The sequence below is a fragment of the Benincasa hispida genome, chromosome 2 (assembly GCF_027475165.1).
Source record: "Benincasa hispida cultivar pf3 chromosome 2, pf3_genome.v1.1, whole genome shotgun sequence".
NCBI lineage: Eukaryota > Viridiplantae > Streptophyta > Magnoliopsida > Cucurbitales > Cucurbitaceae > Benincasa > Benincasa hispida.
Genome location: NC_143479.1, coordinates 12,503,892 through 12,519,460, shown reverse-complemented (window position 1 = coordinate 12,519,460; position 15,569 = coordinate 12,503,892). Strand labels below are relative to the sequence as shown.

Below are 15,569 nucleotides of genomic sequence, written 5' to 3'. Positions count from 1 at the left end.
TAGTTTTTCATTTCTGGTTGAAGGTGGTGCATGAAGATGTAAGCAACCCATCTTTCACACGAGTATTACTCATTTATAAGCTATGATGCATCTTATTACTTGAAACTTTTATTTCTCTTATTCTATCTTCCTAATCATCCTACTCATAGCATTGTTTAATGGATAGTGTTTTTTCATTTAACACATATTGTTCAAAAAGTGTTGAATTAGTTTTTCGTGCTTGAACGATTTTTAGTTGTACCTTATAGTCGAAGTTTAGATAAATTTACTTGACGTGATGATTTATGTAATATCTATAAGATAAAATTGGATGAGGAATCTACTCCTCTAAATCATTGATATGTTGGCACCAACTTAATTCTAACATGTTCTCTCTAAAGGCATAATTTTTCTTATAAGTTGACATTATGAAAACTTACGACAAAGTTAACTTTAATATTGAGACAGCTGGTTAAAAAACGATTATTGATGAGACCTCGTTCAAAATCAAAGATAAATTTTCATTTTTTGTCTTTTTTTCACTATGCTCGTTGGTAATGTGACACAATTCATGTATGAAATAACATGAGATTCCATCTCAAAACCAATTGGTCATGATATAAGTAGAAACCATCTAGATGTGCCTCTTTTGGGTTCACCATTTTTGCTCGGATCTCAATTTTTTTTTTATTGGACCGATACCCTTTTGAGCTTTATAGACTCGATTCTATCTCAAAACCAATTGATAATGAGAGAAATTGATCATCAATATTTTAAAAAGAGTGAGTTCTCTTGATTTTTCGAACATGAAATCCTCGACATAATTAACTTCTCATGAACAACACAACTATTCAAATGAAGTCTGACTTGAGGATTCTTCACCTCGAATTAATGGATCTATTATCGTCTTAATAATTTTTTTTTCCGTAATTTCTTATTTTGTACTAAAAAAAAAGGTAAAGGTGGGTTAAAAAAAAGGCAAAACACTACAACATGAAAGCATTTCAAACGATAGAAAGTAATTTAGGGGAAATTATTTGCTGGAGGCTTAATTGCGTTACTGTGTCCATCTGACACATTTCCCACCATGTTGTTCTTGGCATATTGCAAGGCCTTTCCAATGCCCGGTCATCGTCGTGGTCTACACACAACCCTGTCAAACCCTTCCCACGAAATGACGGGTAGCTATATGCTAATCTTTTCTACGCGAGGCATGTACAAATTTTCAATCTCAATCCAACGGTCATTATTATTAGTCTTGTTCAATAATATATATGTAAAAGAACACTTTGCACCATACTATAAAAACCATCATCAAAATTAAGCATTTTGAATTTTATAATAGAAACACATTTCGTCATACGTTAGTTTGTCCATGTTATGTATATGAGTAACATACCATTATATTTAACAACAATATTCACAATAAAGATTCAATAATTACAAATTTTAAATTTTTACAAACCAAAGTTGGATTTATCTGTATGAAAAAGTTTAGATTTGTTCTATTTAGTCATTGAAAATTTTAAATATATACTTTAATCGAGACTTAAAAGAGAAAAAAATACATAATTTCAAGTTGCACAAACTAGACACAGCCAACCAATATTGAGCATGGTGCATCCATATATATATTTGACAATATACTAATTCTTTTGAAATTGGAGGATCAAATTCTCAATACTCCACGCATGTTGTATTAAAGAGAAAAGTTAGACACTAACGTTGGACAAGAAGATATTGGACGGAAAAGTAGTACACCATACCTAAAACGAGACAAAATTTTAAGTAGTACTAAACATGGATACCGATCTCTCAATTTATTGGTTGTGAGTCATTGTTTTTATTAAAATGATGTGAGATCCACCACATCAAAGATTCTTGTAATAGAGTCAATATACTTACCCACTTATCACCATTAAAAATTGATCGACTAGTAAATTAAATATTAGAAATGTTTCCTATTTAAATTCGTCATTATTGAGTCATATTTCAAAAACTATTTGATCAAATATCTATTTAAACATTATAAAATATGATACCATATTAGATAAAGAAGGATTTTATTTATAAATTCGTTGACACAACAAGCGAAATAATTCAAAAAATTAGAATAAAAATGGGATTTAGCACTTATAACTTCTAAACCATCACAAATTGGTCTAATCTCTAGTGGCAACAACCCTGGCGTACCTATAATTTAATATTTTAAATTTTACATGACATTAGTTGGTCAGACACTAATAAATAAAATTATTAAAAAGAAAAAAAAAACGTTACAATTTCGGTGGCGAAGGACAAATATTTATTTTCATATTTTATTTTCAAAAAAACAAGATTTTTCGTCGATAAAAAGGCCCCTCATGCAGCCAGGAAGCCGTGAGTCGGAAATTGTAACTTGCTCATATCTGCTCTTTTCGTGGAGCACGAGTGAGACGAGAATCCTGACTCCTCCGCCGCCGTTCCGGCGAAAAGCTTCTCTCAAGCTTCCCGCTTCATCCCCATCATCTTCTTCCTCAATCTCTGCCCTTTCAATTCGGTACCCAAACTCCTCTCACTCTCCTAATTTTCGCATTTCAATTCAAAATCACTTTGTCTGTTTCATTACTATTTCCCCACGACGGTGGCTTTGCGTTCATCTTCAAATTCCTTTCTTCTCTCTCTACTTCGTTATTTTCGCCGCTTTTTCCGTTCATATTTCATAGGATTTAGAACCCTTTTTATCATTTCTAGACCGTTTCTCGTCTGTCTTACGAGTTTGGATTATTATCGATTCGATTCGATTTGTTTTGATCGTCGCGCTCTTTAACCATTTCTTACACATACATAACCACGGATCGCTAATTTATCTTCCAATTGCAGCAATTCAAGGATTCTTTGACGTTATTAACGAGATGGGAGAAGTTAGCGTTGCGTATACCAACGGTGTGATGCCTGCTAGATTGAACAAAGTTGTTTTAGCTTATAGCGGCGGCTTGGACACATCGGTAATCGTACCATGGCTGAGGTGAGCGGCCTTTGTTTTCCCCCTTTATCATCAAATATTGTGATGGCCATGATCAAGTTCTTCGTCTTAACAATCGTTTTTTGTATCTCTGACCCATTTGTTTGAAATCTTTAAATGGCGGTATTGTGTTATTTTGACATTTTTTTTCGTTTCTTTTTTTTCCCTGCAGGGAGAAATACGGGTGTGAGGTGGTTTGCTTCACTGCTGATGTTGGGCAAGTACGTTTTGAGCGCTAACCCTGTATCCATGGCTACACATTGGTTTATGTTTGGTGTGGATTGTGATAATTAGATTTCAATTTGTTGGCTTATTATGAATGTGAAATATGCAGGGAGTGATGGAATTGGATGGTTTGGAAGCAAAGGCTAAAGCAAGTGGAGCCTGTCAACTTGTTGTGAAAGACCTCAGAGATGAATTTGTAGAAGACTACGTGTTTCCCTGCTTACGAGCTGGTGCCATTTATGAAAGGAAATACTTGCTTGGAACTTCCATGGCTCGCCCTGTCATCGCCAAGGTTAGATCTTACTTGATCTCCTCTGCTGGAGGCTATTTAGTTTAATGGTTCTTGAATTTTACCAGCACTTTTTCATGGGTCGAAGTAATTTGTTAAAAAAGGAGAGATTCTTGTTTCTTTACATGGATTTGAGTTAGTAAATGAGATTATGGTGATGGTTTTTATAGGCCATGGTGGATGTTGCCAAAGAAGTTGGAGCTGATGCTGTTGCTCATGGTTGCACAGGGAAAGGAAATGATCAGGTCTGCTTGATGATTGCCATAGTTTTTTTATTTTTTTATTTTTTATTTTTTCCTATGAATATTCTTAAAGAGAATCTCATCTTTTTGCTTTTTATTTATTTTTTTCTTTTATTTCTTTTTTCCGTGCAGGTACGGTTTGAACTCACATTCTTTGCTCTAAACCCAAAACTACGTGTTATAGCTCCCTGGAGAGAATGGGACATCACAGGAAGAGAAGATGCTATTGAATATGCCAAGAGGCATAACGTGCCGGTCCCCGTCACAAAGAAATCGATATACAGTCGAGACCGGAATATTTGGCACCTTAGTCATGAGGTAATTGTCATGACAGCCGGTTGGTTTTACTGGTTGACATCAAGTATATTGTTTCATGCTATACAGATTGAATTTGGCTGTCATTTTAGATCTTGCAATTGTTGTATGATTGTGATCGTTTTCTTTTTGGCTTGAACAAGTGGTAGGCGTGAGCTTTTTAAACAGCATGCTGCCAGCCCTGACTCTGCCTTTTTTGCTTTGAGACTTGTCAGTTGTATTCATTTTATGTATTACATGTGATTGAAGGGTGACGTTTTGGAAGATCCTGCTAACGAGCCAAAGAAGGACATGTTCATGCTGTCCGTTGATCCCGAGGATGCGCCGAACCAACCTGAGTAAATTTCCTCTGTTCTTCTTGATTCAACTCCTCTGCATTTCTGCAAACTGAATTTCTTATGTGTATGTTGTTGTTTGTTTATTGCAGATATGTTGAGATTGAAATTGTCTCGGGACTTCCTGTAGCTGTCAATGGTAAAAAGCTGTCACCAGCTTCCCTTCTCGACAAACTCAACGAAATCGGCGGGAAACACGGCATCGGCCGAGTTGACATGGTCGAAAACCGTCTCGTTGGCATGAAAAGCCGTGGCGTGTATGAAACACCAGGAGGAACCATCCTATTCACAGCTGCACGTGAACTCGAATCCTTAACACTTGACCGCGATACCATACAAGTCAAGGACTCACTCGCCCTCAAATACGCCGACCTGGTGTATGCAGGCCGATGGTTCGACCCACTTCGTGTAGCCATGGATGGATTCATGGAAAAGATAACCGCAACTACCACCGGAACGGTCACACTCAAACTGTACAAAGGCTCGGTGACCGTAGTCGGGCGCAAAAGTCCAAACAGCCTGTATAGGCAAGACATATCCTCATTTGAGAACGGGGATGTGTACAACCAAGCTGATGCTGCTGGATTCATTCATCTCTACGGCCTCCCAACTAGAGTCCGAGCAATGCTTGAGCAAGGAATCTAAGAAAGCAATGGATTTTAGTGAAAGTCTGAATAAAAAGGTTTAGAGGACATGGGAATATGCGTAGCTAGTTTTAACTCAATGTTTTAATTGTCCCGCCGCACTGGAAAAGAATCTTTTGATATTTTTTTTTTTACTGCAAGGGAATGCGCTGTGTTGCTGCTGAATGCTGTCAAATAATACTGCTTTGTTTGAGAGTGCCCCACCAACCACTTTTCTTCATGTTTTCATGATGTTTTCTTCCTAAAAGCAAAGGCTACATTTGTCTACCTGCCTTCCTTTCTCAACTTGGCTGCTCATTTTGTTGTTACTGTGTCTTCGCTGTCTCAATTCAACGCAGATTCCGAATCTCTACGCATCATTTCTTTCTTTCTCTCTCTCTCTCTCTCTCTCTTTTTTTTGTTATCTTGTGTGGAAAAAAAAATAATTACTCGACTAGATTCAGTCCTTTGAAAAGGTTTAATGATTTAATTGCATATTTGAAACAACACGTGGCAATTTTAATCGAAGAACATTTTGTCTTAAGTTGATCATGTGAATAGATCTTTTTATCACTAATTTCTTACTGTATGTCAAGTGAATCATATTGACTTTGGTATCAAAATTACTCCTTTATTTGATGAGTTCTTATTTTTCAATTTATAGATGGATTGGACACAAAATAGAAATCATAGAATTTTATAAGACGTTTTTCAATCTATATCTTGTAGAAAACGTTTAAAATTTTAAATTTTTCTTGAAGTTTACAGACTCATTGGACAGTCTAGGGGTAATCACAAAATTCAAAATTGAGACTAACCTTCTAACTCGAAAATTATTGTTATTTTGGGTATGGAATCAATGAACTTTAATGTCAATTTTCATTGCATTTATAGTTTGGTCATGAGAATATTTAAAATATTAAACGCTCTCGATTCTCTTCTCCCCTCTTTCGATGGGTGACTTTGACACGTTTTGGTCACACTGGTCATATTTTTATTTGTCGTTTCTTTAGAGGAACAGAAAAAATATGTTTTGGGTGTGGGACAGAGTGATAAAGGAAGTAAAGGGGCAATTGCTCACCTCCATATTTGGGCTGTTATTTTATTTATTTATTTATTATTATTATTTACAGTATGATATAAGAAGGGTAGATGTTAAATTACCATAAAAGATTTAAAAATTTAATATTATATCAACATTCTAACAACGTGTTAATAATTTTAATTATTGAGTTCTCTCTTTTTCTTTAGCAACTTCATGTATATATAATTTTACGTGTATGCCTAACCACTTGATTATTAACTAAAGTTGTTTACAAATATAAGAAAATGAGTCAATTTATTTACAGATATAGTAAAATTTTGATAGACATTGATAAATATCTATTAATACTATTATTGATAGACGATAACATTTTTTATATTTAAAAATATTTACAACAATTTTATTATTTAAAATAATTACCTTTAATTATGTTCTCACTCATTTTCTTTATCAACTATATATATTCAAATTTTGTTGCCAATTTTATTCGAATACCATGAATGCAAATAAATGTTCCCCCAGATTTTGGAACAATTGAAAATTGAAAACAATATAATAATGATGTATTTGGGAGTGATGGTTAGAGTAGTGATTTCAAGGAGAAAAAAATAGATACAAATAATTTTATAAAATTGATTTTTAAACAATCAAATTTATGTTTCGTTCTAAACTTTTTAAAGTGATTTTGAATTATTATGTTTGGTTCTAAAAGTGAATTTAGAATTATCCAATTACTCAAAATTGTATTTTCTATTTGAGAATTTATTATTTAACTAAATAATTGTGGTAAAGATTTAGTTCTCTTTATTTTATTATTAAATTCTCATATGCATAATTGATATTTTGAATAAGATGGATGTTTATAATAGATATTGAAAGAAATTTCAACATATATATAATTGTTTGTTTTATTAACGATTTAATGACATGTAATGTCTGTCATTTTTTGTTCCAGTATTTAAAATTTAAAAATGATTTTACGAATAGCTAACCAACCATATGTTAACAAAAACCGAATTAGATAGTCATTCTAATTCATGGTTAACCACTTGACAAAAATCACCTATCAACTAATTCCTCCAAAATCAATTTGAAACAATTTTAGATTTTTCTGAAATCAATTTTGCTCATGTTAGATACTATCATTAAAAAAAAAAAAAAAAAAGTATCCATCTCAAAATCACTCCCGAACAGATCCTAAATATGAAAAGAAAATTCAATTTCAGTACATGCTAAAGATTCCCTCTGTTGATACTGCATTTTAGCTCGATAGTTTCACTTTCAAAATAAAAAAAGAAACCCTACTATTTCATACAGGGGTGTTTAAAATATCCGATGACCCGAACAAACCGATTAACCCAACCCAACCTATGCAGTTTGGGATGAGTTATCAACTCATTTGAGTTGGGTTGGGTTCAAAAAAATGAAAATTTTATGGGTTGAGTTGGTTCATAAGTTCACTTAATATAACCCGAACCAACCCAAATTTGTTATTAACTTTAAAATATATATTATTTTATTACTCGTAACACAATTATTTATACCTGTATTAATTTTAATTTTATTTAATTTCAATATTTTTTGAATAATTTATTCTTCAACTTTTAAAATTGGAATTTTCACTATACAAATTGGAATTGAATTGTTAATCTTAACTCAATATATGAAAATAATCAAATAATATTTTTACATATTTACGTTTTGCTTTTTTTTATAACAAATTTTAAATAAATGACTCGATTAACCCGAACCAATCCAACCTAAATATTTCATAGTTTGGTTGGGTTGAGTTCATTTTTTAATAAGGGTTATTTGGGTCGGAAAAAAATTCTAACTCGAACAAATTGATTGGGTCTAAAAAGTATTTCAACCCAACCCAATCCATGAACACCCATAATTTTATATAAAATTTTTACCCATATAATCTAAATTTATATGCTCACACAATTGTCTGATATATTTTTATCTCTTATACAAATAATCCAATAGACTATTAATTTACATAAAAATACAACCCAATTTACTTTTTTCAACCCTATTTATCATTTTATGTTTTTAAATATATATGTAATAATAGTAATATTTGAATTTTCAAAAAATACACTATGTATATTTGATAAATGCATTAACAAGACATATTGTTCATTACATCGTCTTATAAACCGAACTACATATACTATATACACTTACATTTTCAGTATATTTGTAAGCACGCCAAAAAATAAACCATAATATTTGTCGATGTCAAATTTTGACTAAGGAAAAACGGACCTGACCTCCATGTGACAACTATGGTAAATTTATAATTTAAAAATTAGAGAATCTACAAAACAAAGAAAAAAATAATAATCTGATGTCTAAGCCAGTAAGAGAATTAAAGAAGGAAGAATAAGTCAAACGTTTTAAGACACCTCGTATGAGATTATAATAATGTATTTATAGAGAAAATTGACCTAGGTCGAGGACTTTCAAAGTCGTTTTAGATCAATAGATGATCTATCGAACCAATGGGTGTATCTGATTTCGTGTTTGGCTAGAGTCGGCCTCGACCCACGTCTTCCTTAGACTATATCTTGAGTCTAAAATATTACTTTGAATCAGAATATGTGTAAATCATGCCCCATTAAGTGTTTGACCAGATTCAACCTCGACCCTTAGTCGAGATCGAAGTGGCCCAAACCAGCCCACTTCTCCTAGGGCAATTCCAGTCTTTTCATGGTTGCTTCAATTGTCCTATTTTTTCATTACGTGGCTTTTGCCCTTAATCTAAAATTTACCCACAATAATATTTATTTAAGGTTATATCATCTAATCTAACACATAGTACAATAATTCATTTGAAAAAAGGTAAACTAAACTAATAAAAAATGGGTCAAAGTAAAAGTGGGTCACGGTCAGAGGGGGAGGTCCAGTAAATATGGCATTTGGACACCACAATAGCCATTGCATGAACGGCCAAAGCGGCTGCCAGCTATTAATACTACGTGCTGCTGGAGGAACAAGACCGAAAACAGAACAAACAATTCAAGACAATTATTATTATTATTATTATCATCATTATTATTTAGAACAAAACAGCAATAGATAGTGACAACAAATGGTAAAATAATCCCAAGAGGTTGAGTGGTCGTAATTTGCAATAGCATCAAAAGAAAATGAAGGAAAAAAAAGAAAAAAAAAACAAAACAAAGGTCAAAATACTATATTGTCTTTAAACTTTGGGGCGTTTTGGCCCCTCAAATTGGAAAAATCTACCAACTATCTGATTCACTGATAATTAAAAAAAATTATTATTTCGTTATCCGTATAACTCACATTTATTTTCTTGTTATTTTTGTCGACTCCATCGATTACTCTCTTATTATAATAATTACTGACTCAGCTCAAATCAACTTTACGCACATAATGTCCCATTTGAGATTTATTTAATAATACAATATTAGTTGTTTGTTTTAAACAAAAATTGGTTAAATACTAATAACAATTATGATTTAAATGTAAGACAATACATTCAGTGAATATACTTCTAAAATTTATGGTGAAATGGCTAATAGATTATAGAACGATTAAGAATAGTCAATAACAAATTTAGAATTTATCAAAGATACAGTAGCTAAAATTTGACACAAAATTAAAATTAAACGAGTTCTAATTTCTAAATAACGTTTGGGACGTTGAGTTAGCTATTATAGTTAGGGTATAGACAGTGAGAACATTCAAATAGTTTTAATAAAATTAAGTGCATGTTACAATAATTGAGAACTTCAACTGAAAAAATTTATAGTACTATCGTAGTACCTACTACTCTCATTCATTATTTGACACGTCATTAAATGATTTATTAATTTACTATACTATCGGATGAAAATTTTTTCTTACCAACTCCACTGATCGTGTGTCACGCCAACCTACTTTTCAAAATAGGATGGGATCCTTGATACTAATGTGCAGTCCATAAATATTTTTTAAGATAAATTTATAATGTAAAAAAAAAAAGTATAATACTCCCGACAAAATTTTCAACCAGTGTATGTTATGTTGGGGTCAAATGCCCCCTCGGTGTGTATATATAAATATATATTTTAAAGAAATGGTCTGTCGAATAGGATAAAAGGAACATAAAAATGGAAAGTGATATTATTTAATTACGTGGACCATTTCACGAATTTGCTCCGCAATTTGCAATGCTGACTAGGATAGAATCAATAGCCACCATCCTTTTCTACCATTGGCTAAACCCAACAAATTCCCTTTTTTCTTTCTTTTTCTTCTTCCCTTGTCCCTCTCATTATTATTATTATTATTATTATTATCATCTTTTTAGTGGCGGTTTAATTTGCCTTTTGTTGACCATACCTTTGAATTCTCTTTCTATTTCCATCGTATCTCTATATATAAAAAAATGTGCATGTAATTTTTCATGGGGTTTCTTTAATTTGTATATAAAAATCCACGTGGCAGGTAATGGGCATTTATTTCCATCGTATCTCTCTATATAAAAATTTAGGGACAGGCAGGATCGAAGATGTCATTTCTCACCTCGTTTTCGCTCCCTTTTTCATTCTCCATCCCTGTAAAATTCCCAACGGGGATCGGTATGGGATTTACTGTGGAGATCGGGTTCCCCGCGGAAAATTTTTCTCTGTTACTTTTTTTTTTTTTTTGTAAAAAACCAATTAATTTAAATCACTCATATAAGCAAATTTTAATTAAATAATTAACTTTATCACTAAATTATTTATTATGAGTAGTTTTATATGACAATTTGAATTTAAAAATAAATTACTCAAACTTTGGCCTAAAAAGGCTAATTAATTTTTTAGTATAAATAAATAAATATAAATCAAATTATTCACATATATAATCCATATTTGAGCATTCAATTTAAACACATTCATTATCTTTCCCTTAAATGTAATATTTATATAATAATAATAACAAATAAGATAACATTAGAAAACTACACTAAATAAATATGTAAAAGCTAATCGGGGCGCGGACTGGGAATGCATTCCCCATTCCTGTCTCCGTTTAGCTCAAGGGATTTTTTTTCCCCACTCCCTCTCTCATTCCCCGCCTAATCGAGAAATCTCCATCCCATTCGGGACGGGACCCTGTCCCTATAGAGAATTTGGATATCTCTATGTGTAACCCTACTCCAACTTGTGTATATAATTCTTGATAAGTGGAATGACAATGCATTGAGAATTCTACCCACAAAAAGCTAAAACTTTTCTCTTACTTCAAAAGATTGTCGGGTTTTAGTTAGTGAAGTGTTCTTCTAATATTTATATTTGAGAATTTCAAATCTATATAATGGACAATTAAAGTTGGTAGTGTGATAGTGAATGAATGAGTGGATGTTTTAGGTGAATGTTGTGAATAAATTTAAATTTGTGAGAAAAAATAATATTGTTTTATGTATTTGTATATTTGTTACTAAAGCAAGAGATTCAAATCTTTCATTATCCATCAACAATATATGTATTAATTAATTGTAATAGTTGAAGTTCATGATAGACTTGTTATTGGTTAGAATAAACATGTATACATATTTTTATTATTAAATCAATATATCACTAAATATAATAATGTAGTAAAGGGATATTTGATTGTTTATTTCATGTTTGACTTCAATAGGAAAATATATATATATATATTTTCAAGTGATGGAGGAATAACGTTATTCACTTTTTCAAAACGTGATGTGTTTGTTCATTTTTATTTTCTTTCAAATGTATTATTCTGATTTTCATTTGTGGATAATATGTTCAATTTTTTTTAATTTTAATTTATGATGATTTATATTTTCTTTTATTTATCCACTCTTTATGAATGATACATCTAAATGAGGTGGAAATTGGAGCTTTTGAACTTTTATATAGATTTTTTTTTTTGGGTAAAGGGGGAACTTTTATATAGATATTTCAAGTTCCAGCTAGCTAAATTACGTTATTGGTTGATCACTTTATTTATTTATTTTTATTATTAGAAAAAAAAAGGGGGGGGGGGGGGGCTCTTTTATAATGCACCATAATAGCATTTTTCATAGGACCCACCATTCATGTTGTCTATAAACATTCCATTATGCTTTTTTATTTCACTTTTGTATGTTCACTGAAAATTATGATGAAAATTAATATCAATATGATTTAGCTGTGTCTGTTAAAAGTTCAATAATTTAGATTTTTTTATTACCCTTTTCGTTGAAATTTAAAATATATACATAGACAATCGAAGTTATTTCGTTATTTTTTTTAGTTCATTTTCGTTCTATTAATGGGTGGACGGAACAAATTAAAAAAAAAAAAAAAAAAAAATCTACATGAAAAAACAATCACTTGCACACAACGATATGCATATCCTACGCATATATCAAATATATCATAAATCCTTTTAATATGCACAAATTTAGATATAGCTTTATCTTTTCAATTTCTAAAACTATATATAATTAGAATGCTAGATTATATATAAAAAATATCAAATTTTATTTTAAATGATAAAATTGTTGAAAATATTTATAAATAATAACAAAATATCACAATATGTACGTGATAGTCTGTAATATTGAACTTTTTATATAGATTTTGAACTTATACATTTTCTTTCTATCTATCTTCATAATATATTGTGTTGGAGGGTACAAATTAGAAAAGAAAAAAGAAAAAGAAAATAAATGAGTTCTACGTGGAAAACCAATCACTTGCACACAATGATATGCATATCCTATGCATATATATCAAATATGTCATAAATCCTTTTAACTTATATACACAAATTTAGATATAGCTTTATCTTTTCAATTTCCAAAACTATCTATAATTAGAATGCAAAATTATATATATAAAAATACCAACAGATTATTTTAAATGATAAAATTATTGAATATATATATAAATATAGCAAAATTTTACTGTCTATTTGCGATATATTACTGTGTCTATCATGACACAAATAGACACATATAGTAGTTTATCGCGGTCTATCGTAGATAGATGATGAAATTTTGCTATATTTATAAATATTTTAGTTCATTTCCTATATTTGAAAACAACCAAAAATACCTCTAAATTTTGTATTTCGTGTAAAGAACATATATCAAATTTCAAAGGTTAAAAAATTATCGTTAAACTTTCAGGAAAAAAAAATTGTAAATACCTTTACCATTAAATTTTGGATAGAAATTGTTAGTGTCTTTTGGTCAAATATTTCCTTAATGTTTAAAATATTTCAAAAAAATGCCCTTGAATTATATATATATATTATTATTATTATTAGTATACACATAGAAACCGTTAACTTTTTTGTTAACTTCTTGACATTTGTTTATCTAAAAGAAAATGTCCACTTTAGTTAAAATATATAGACTATAACGAGAAAAAAGAGAATCATGGAAACACCAATGACCTTAAAACTAGAATGTTTTAACAAATGTATATATTAGTAGCTGAGCGATTGTTAATAGTCAAATATATATATATATTTTTTGTATTTGGATTTTTATCATTTTGGTAAGTTTAAGAGGAGATTTTGACTTTGGAATTTTGTGAGATTTTATGTTTTAACTTAAAATTTTGGTTTATATTTGGTTGATGACAAATTTGGTGTAAGCATGGGACAAATAGGAGAAAAATGAGGATATCTATTAGGAATGTTTAAAAAACCCGATGACTCGAAAAAATCGATCAACCAAACCCAACCCGTGCGGTTTGGGTTGGGTTGGGTTCAAATAAAACATTTTATGAGTTGGGTTGGTTCATGGGTTCATCTAATATAACTCAAACCAACCTGAATTTATTATTAACTTTAAAATATATTTTTATTAATTATAATACAATTATTTATACACATATTGATTTTAATTTTATTTAATTCCAATATTTTTTAAATAATTTATTCTTCAACAACTCTTAAAAGTAGTTTATTTGTACTATAGAAATAAAATTTTCACTATATAAATTGAAATTGAGTTGTTAATCTTAATTCAATATATGAAAATAATTAAATTAGATTTTTACATATTTACATTTTGCTTCTTTTTAGAACAAAATTTTAAATAAATGACCAAATTAAGCCGAATCAACCCAACTTCATAGTTAGGTTGGATTCATTTTTTAACAAGGGTTATTTGGGTTGAAAAAATTTACAACCCCAACAATTGGGTTGGGTCTAAAGAGTCTTTCAACCCAACCCATAAACACCCTAATATCTATGTAATTTATTTTTAAATGATTTTTTTCACTCAACAAAACTTCAAGCAAATTAATCATTATACTAACAATAAGAGCATTAAAAAAAACAATAAATTAAGAGTAACAATGCAACTTTTAAAAGTTAAGAGTTGTTTTTGCCAACGAGATATTAACTTTTTCTGTTCATATAAGGATAAAAATGGTATATTTTAATTTTTTTAAGTTTAAGAATATTCTTGAAATTTTTGTAACAAAATATTAATAGTTTCTATCCAAAAGTAATAGTAAAAATACATTTTAGCTATTTTGAAGGGTTTAAGGATGTTTTTTTTTAATTTTTTTTTTTTACAGGCTTATGAATATTTTTATATAAAATAGAAGTTCAGTATATTTTTCATAATTTAGCCAAATTAGAATAATGTATATCGTTCTATTGTAACATTTTATCTGGCACAATGTTTTTGCAAAACAATTAAAGTAGTATCAACAAAATAGTAGCAGTAGTCGGCCAAACGATATGCCATTAGTGTAGATATATATATACACATTAAAATTCATATATTTAAACTTCTACTCAAGTTTGAATAGTGATTTAAAAATACAAGGATTCAAATATAATTAAAGTAGTGTCAACAAAATGGTAACGAGTAGCCGACCTAAACAGTAGGTCATTAGAGTGAAAACATATTAATTTACACTAAAATTCATAGATTGAGACTTTGAATGGTGATTTTAAAAATAGGATGATTCAAATACAATTAAAGTAATGTGAACAAAATAGTAATGAGTAATTGGCCTACACAATAGGCCATTAGTGTTTAAAAAAAAAAAAAAACCCATTAATTTACATTAAAATTCGTAGATTTAAACTTCTACTCAAGTTCAATTAGTGGTTTAAATAGACGAAGTTTTCGATATAATTAAAGTAATGTGAGCAAAGTAGTAACGAGTAGTCGGCCTAAACAATATGTCATTGGTGTAAAAAAAATTAGTTTGCATTAAAATTCGTAGATTTAACTTTCTACTCAAGATAGATTTAATCCTATTCAGACTTCCACTCATGTTTGAATGGGGATCTAATAAATAAATACAATAATTTGAATATTTGACATTTTGATTGACTATGTAATGCACTAACAAGATAAACTATGGTTGGTGTTATGGATAGATTTATCAAAATGGGCCAAGACCGACAGTCTAGAGAAATAAGAGGTTATAGATATAAGCTCGAGGTGGCAGACCAAGGTCAATGGGACCTAAGTTCAACCCAATAGCCACCCATGGCTTTAGGAGATTGATCCAGGTGGATTAGTTGGG

General features: G+C 30.3%; 1 protein-coding gene across 1 annotated transcript; it reads left to right on the top strand.

The window, feature by feature from the left end:
• Positions 1 to 2,216: 2,216 nt before the first annotated feature.
• LOC120071256 (argininosuccinate synthase, chloroplastic-like) lies at positions 2,217 to 5,300 on the top strand. Its single transcript, XM_039023415.2, has 8 exons — positions 2,217 to 2,518; positions 2,842 to 2,986; positions 3,156 to 3,204; positions 3,318 to 3,500; positions 3,668 to 3,742; positions 3,872 to 4,057; positions 4,304 to 4,392; positions 4,482 to 5,300. The coding sequence occupies exons 2-8, from the start codon at positions 2,874 to 2,876 to the stop codon at positions 5,032 to 5,034; spliced, it is 1,248 nt and encodes a 415-aa protein (XP_038879343.1). The 5' UTR covers positions 2,217 to 2,518; positions 2,842 to 2,873; the 3' UTR covers positions 5,035 to 5,300.
• The last annotated feature ends 10,269 nt before the right edge of the window (positions 5,301 to 15,569 follow it).

What these genes read in the sequence shown, in the direction of transcription:
- LOC120071256 (XM_039023415.2), top strand. Translation starts at nt 2,874, where the DNA reads ATGGGAGAAGTTAGCGTTGCGTATACCAACGGTGTGATGCCTGCTAGA. An exon ending in TCACTGCTGATGTTGGGCAA is followed by an intron (nt 3,205 to 3,317) that starts GTACGTTTTGAG and finishes TGAAATATGCAG; the next exon opens with GGAGTGATGGAATTGGATGG. An exon ending in CAGGGAAAGGAAATGATCAG is followed by an intron (nt 3,743 to 3,871) that starts GTCTGCTTGATG and finishes TTTTCCGTGCAG; the next exon opens with GTACGGTTTGAACTCACATT.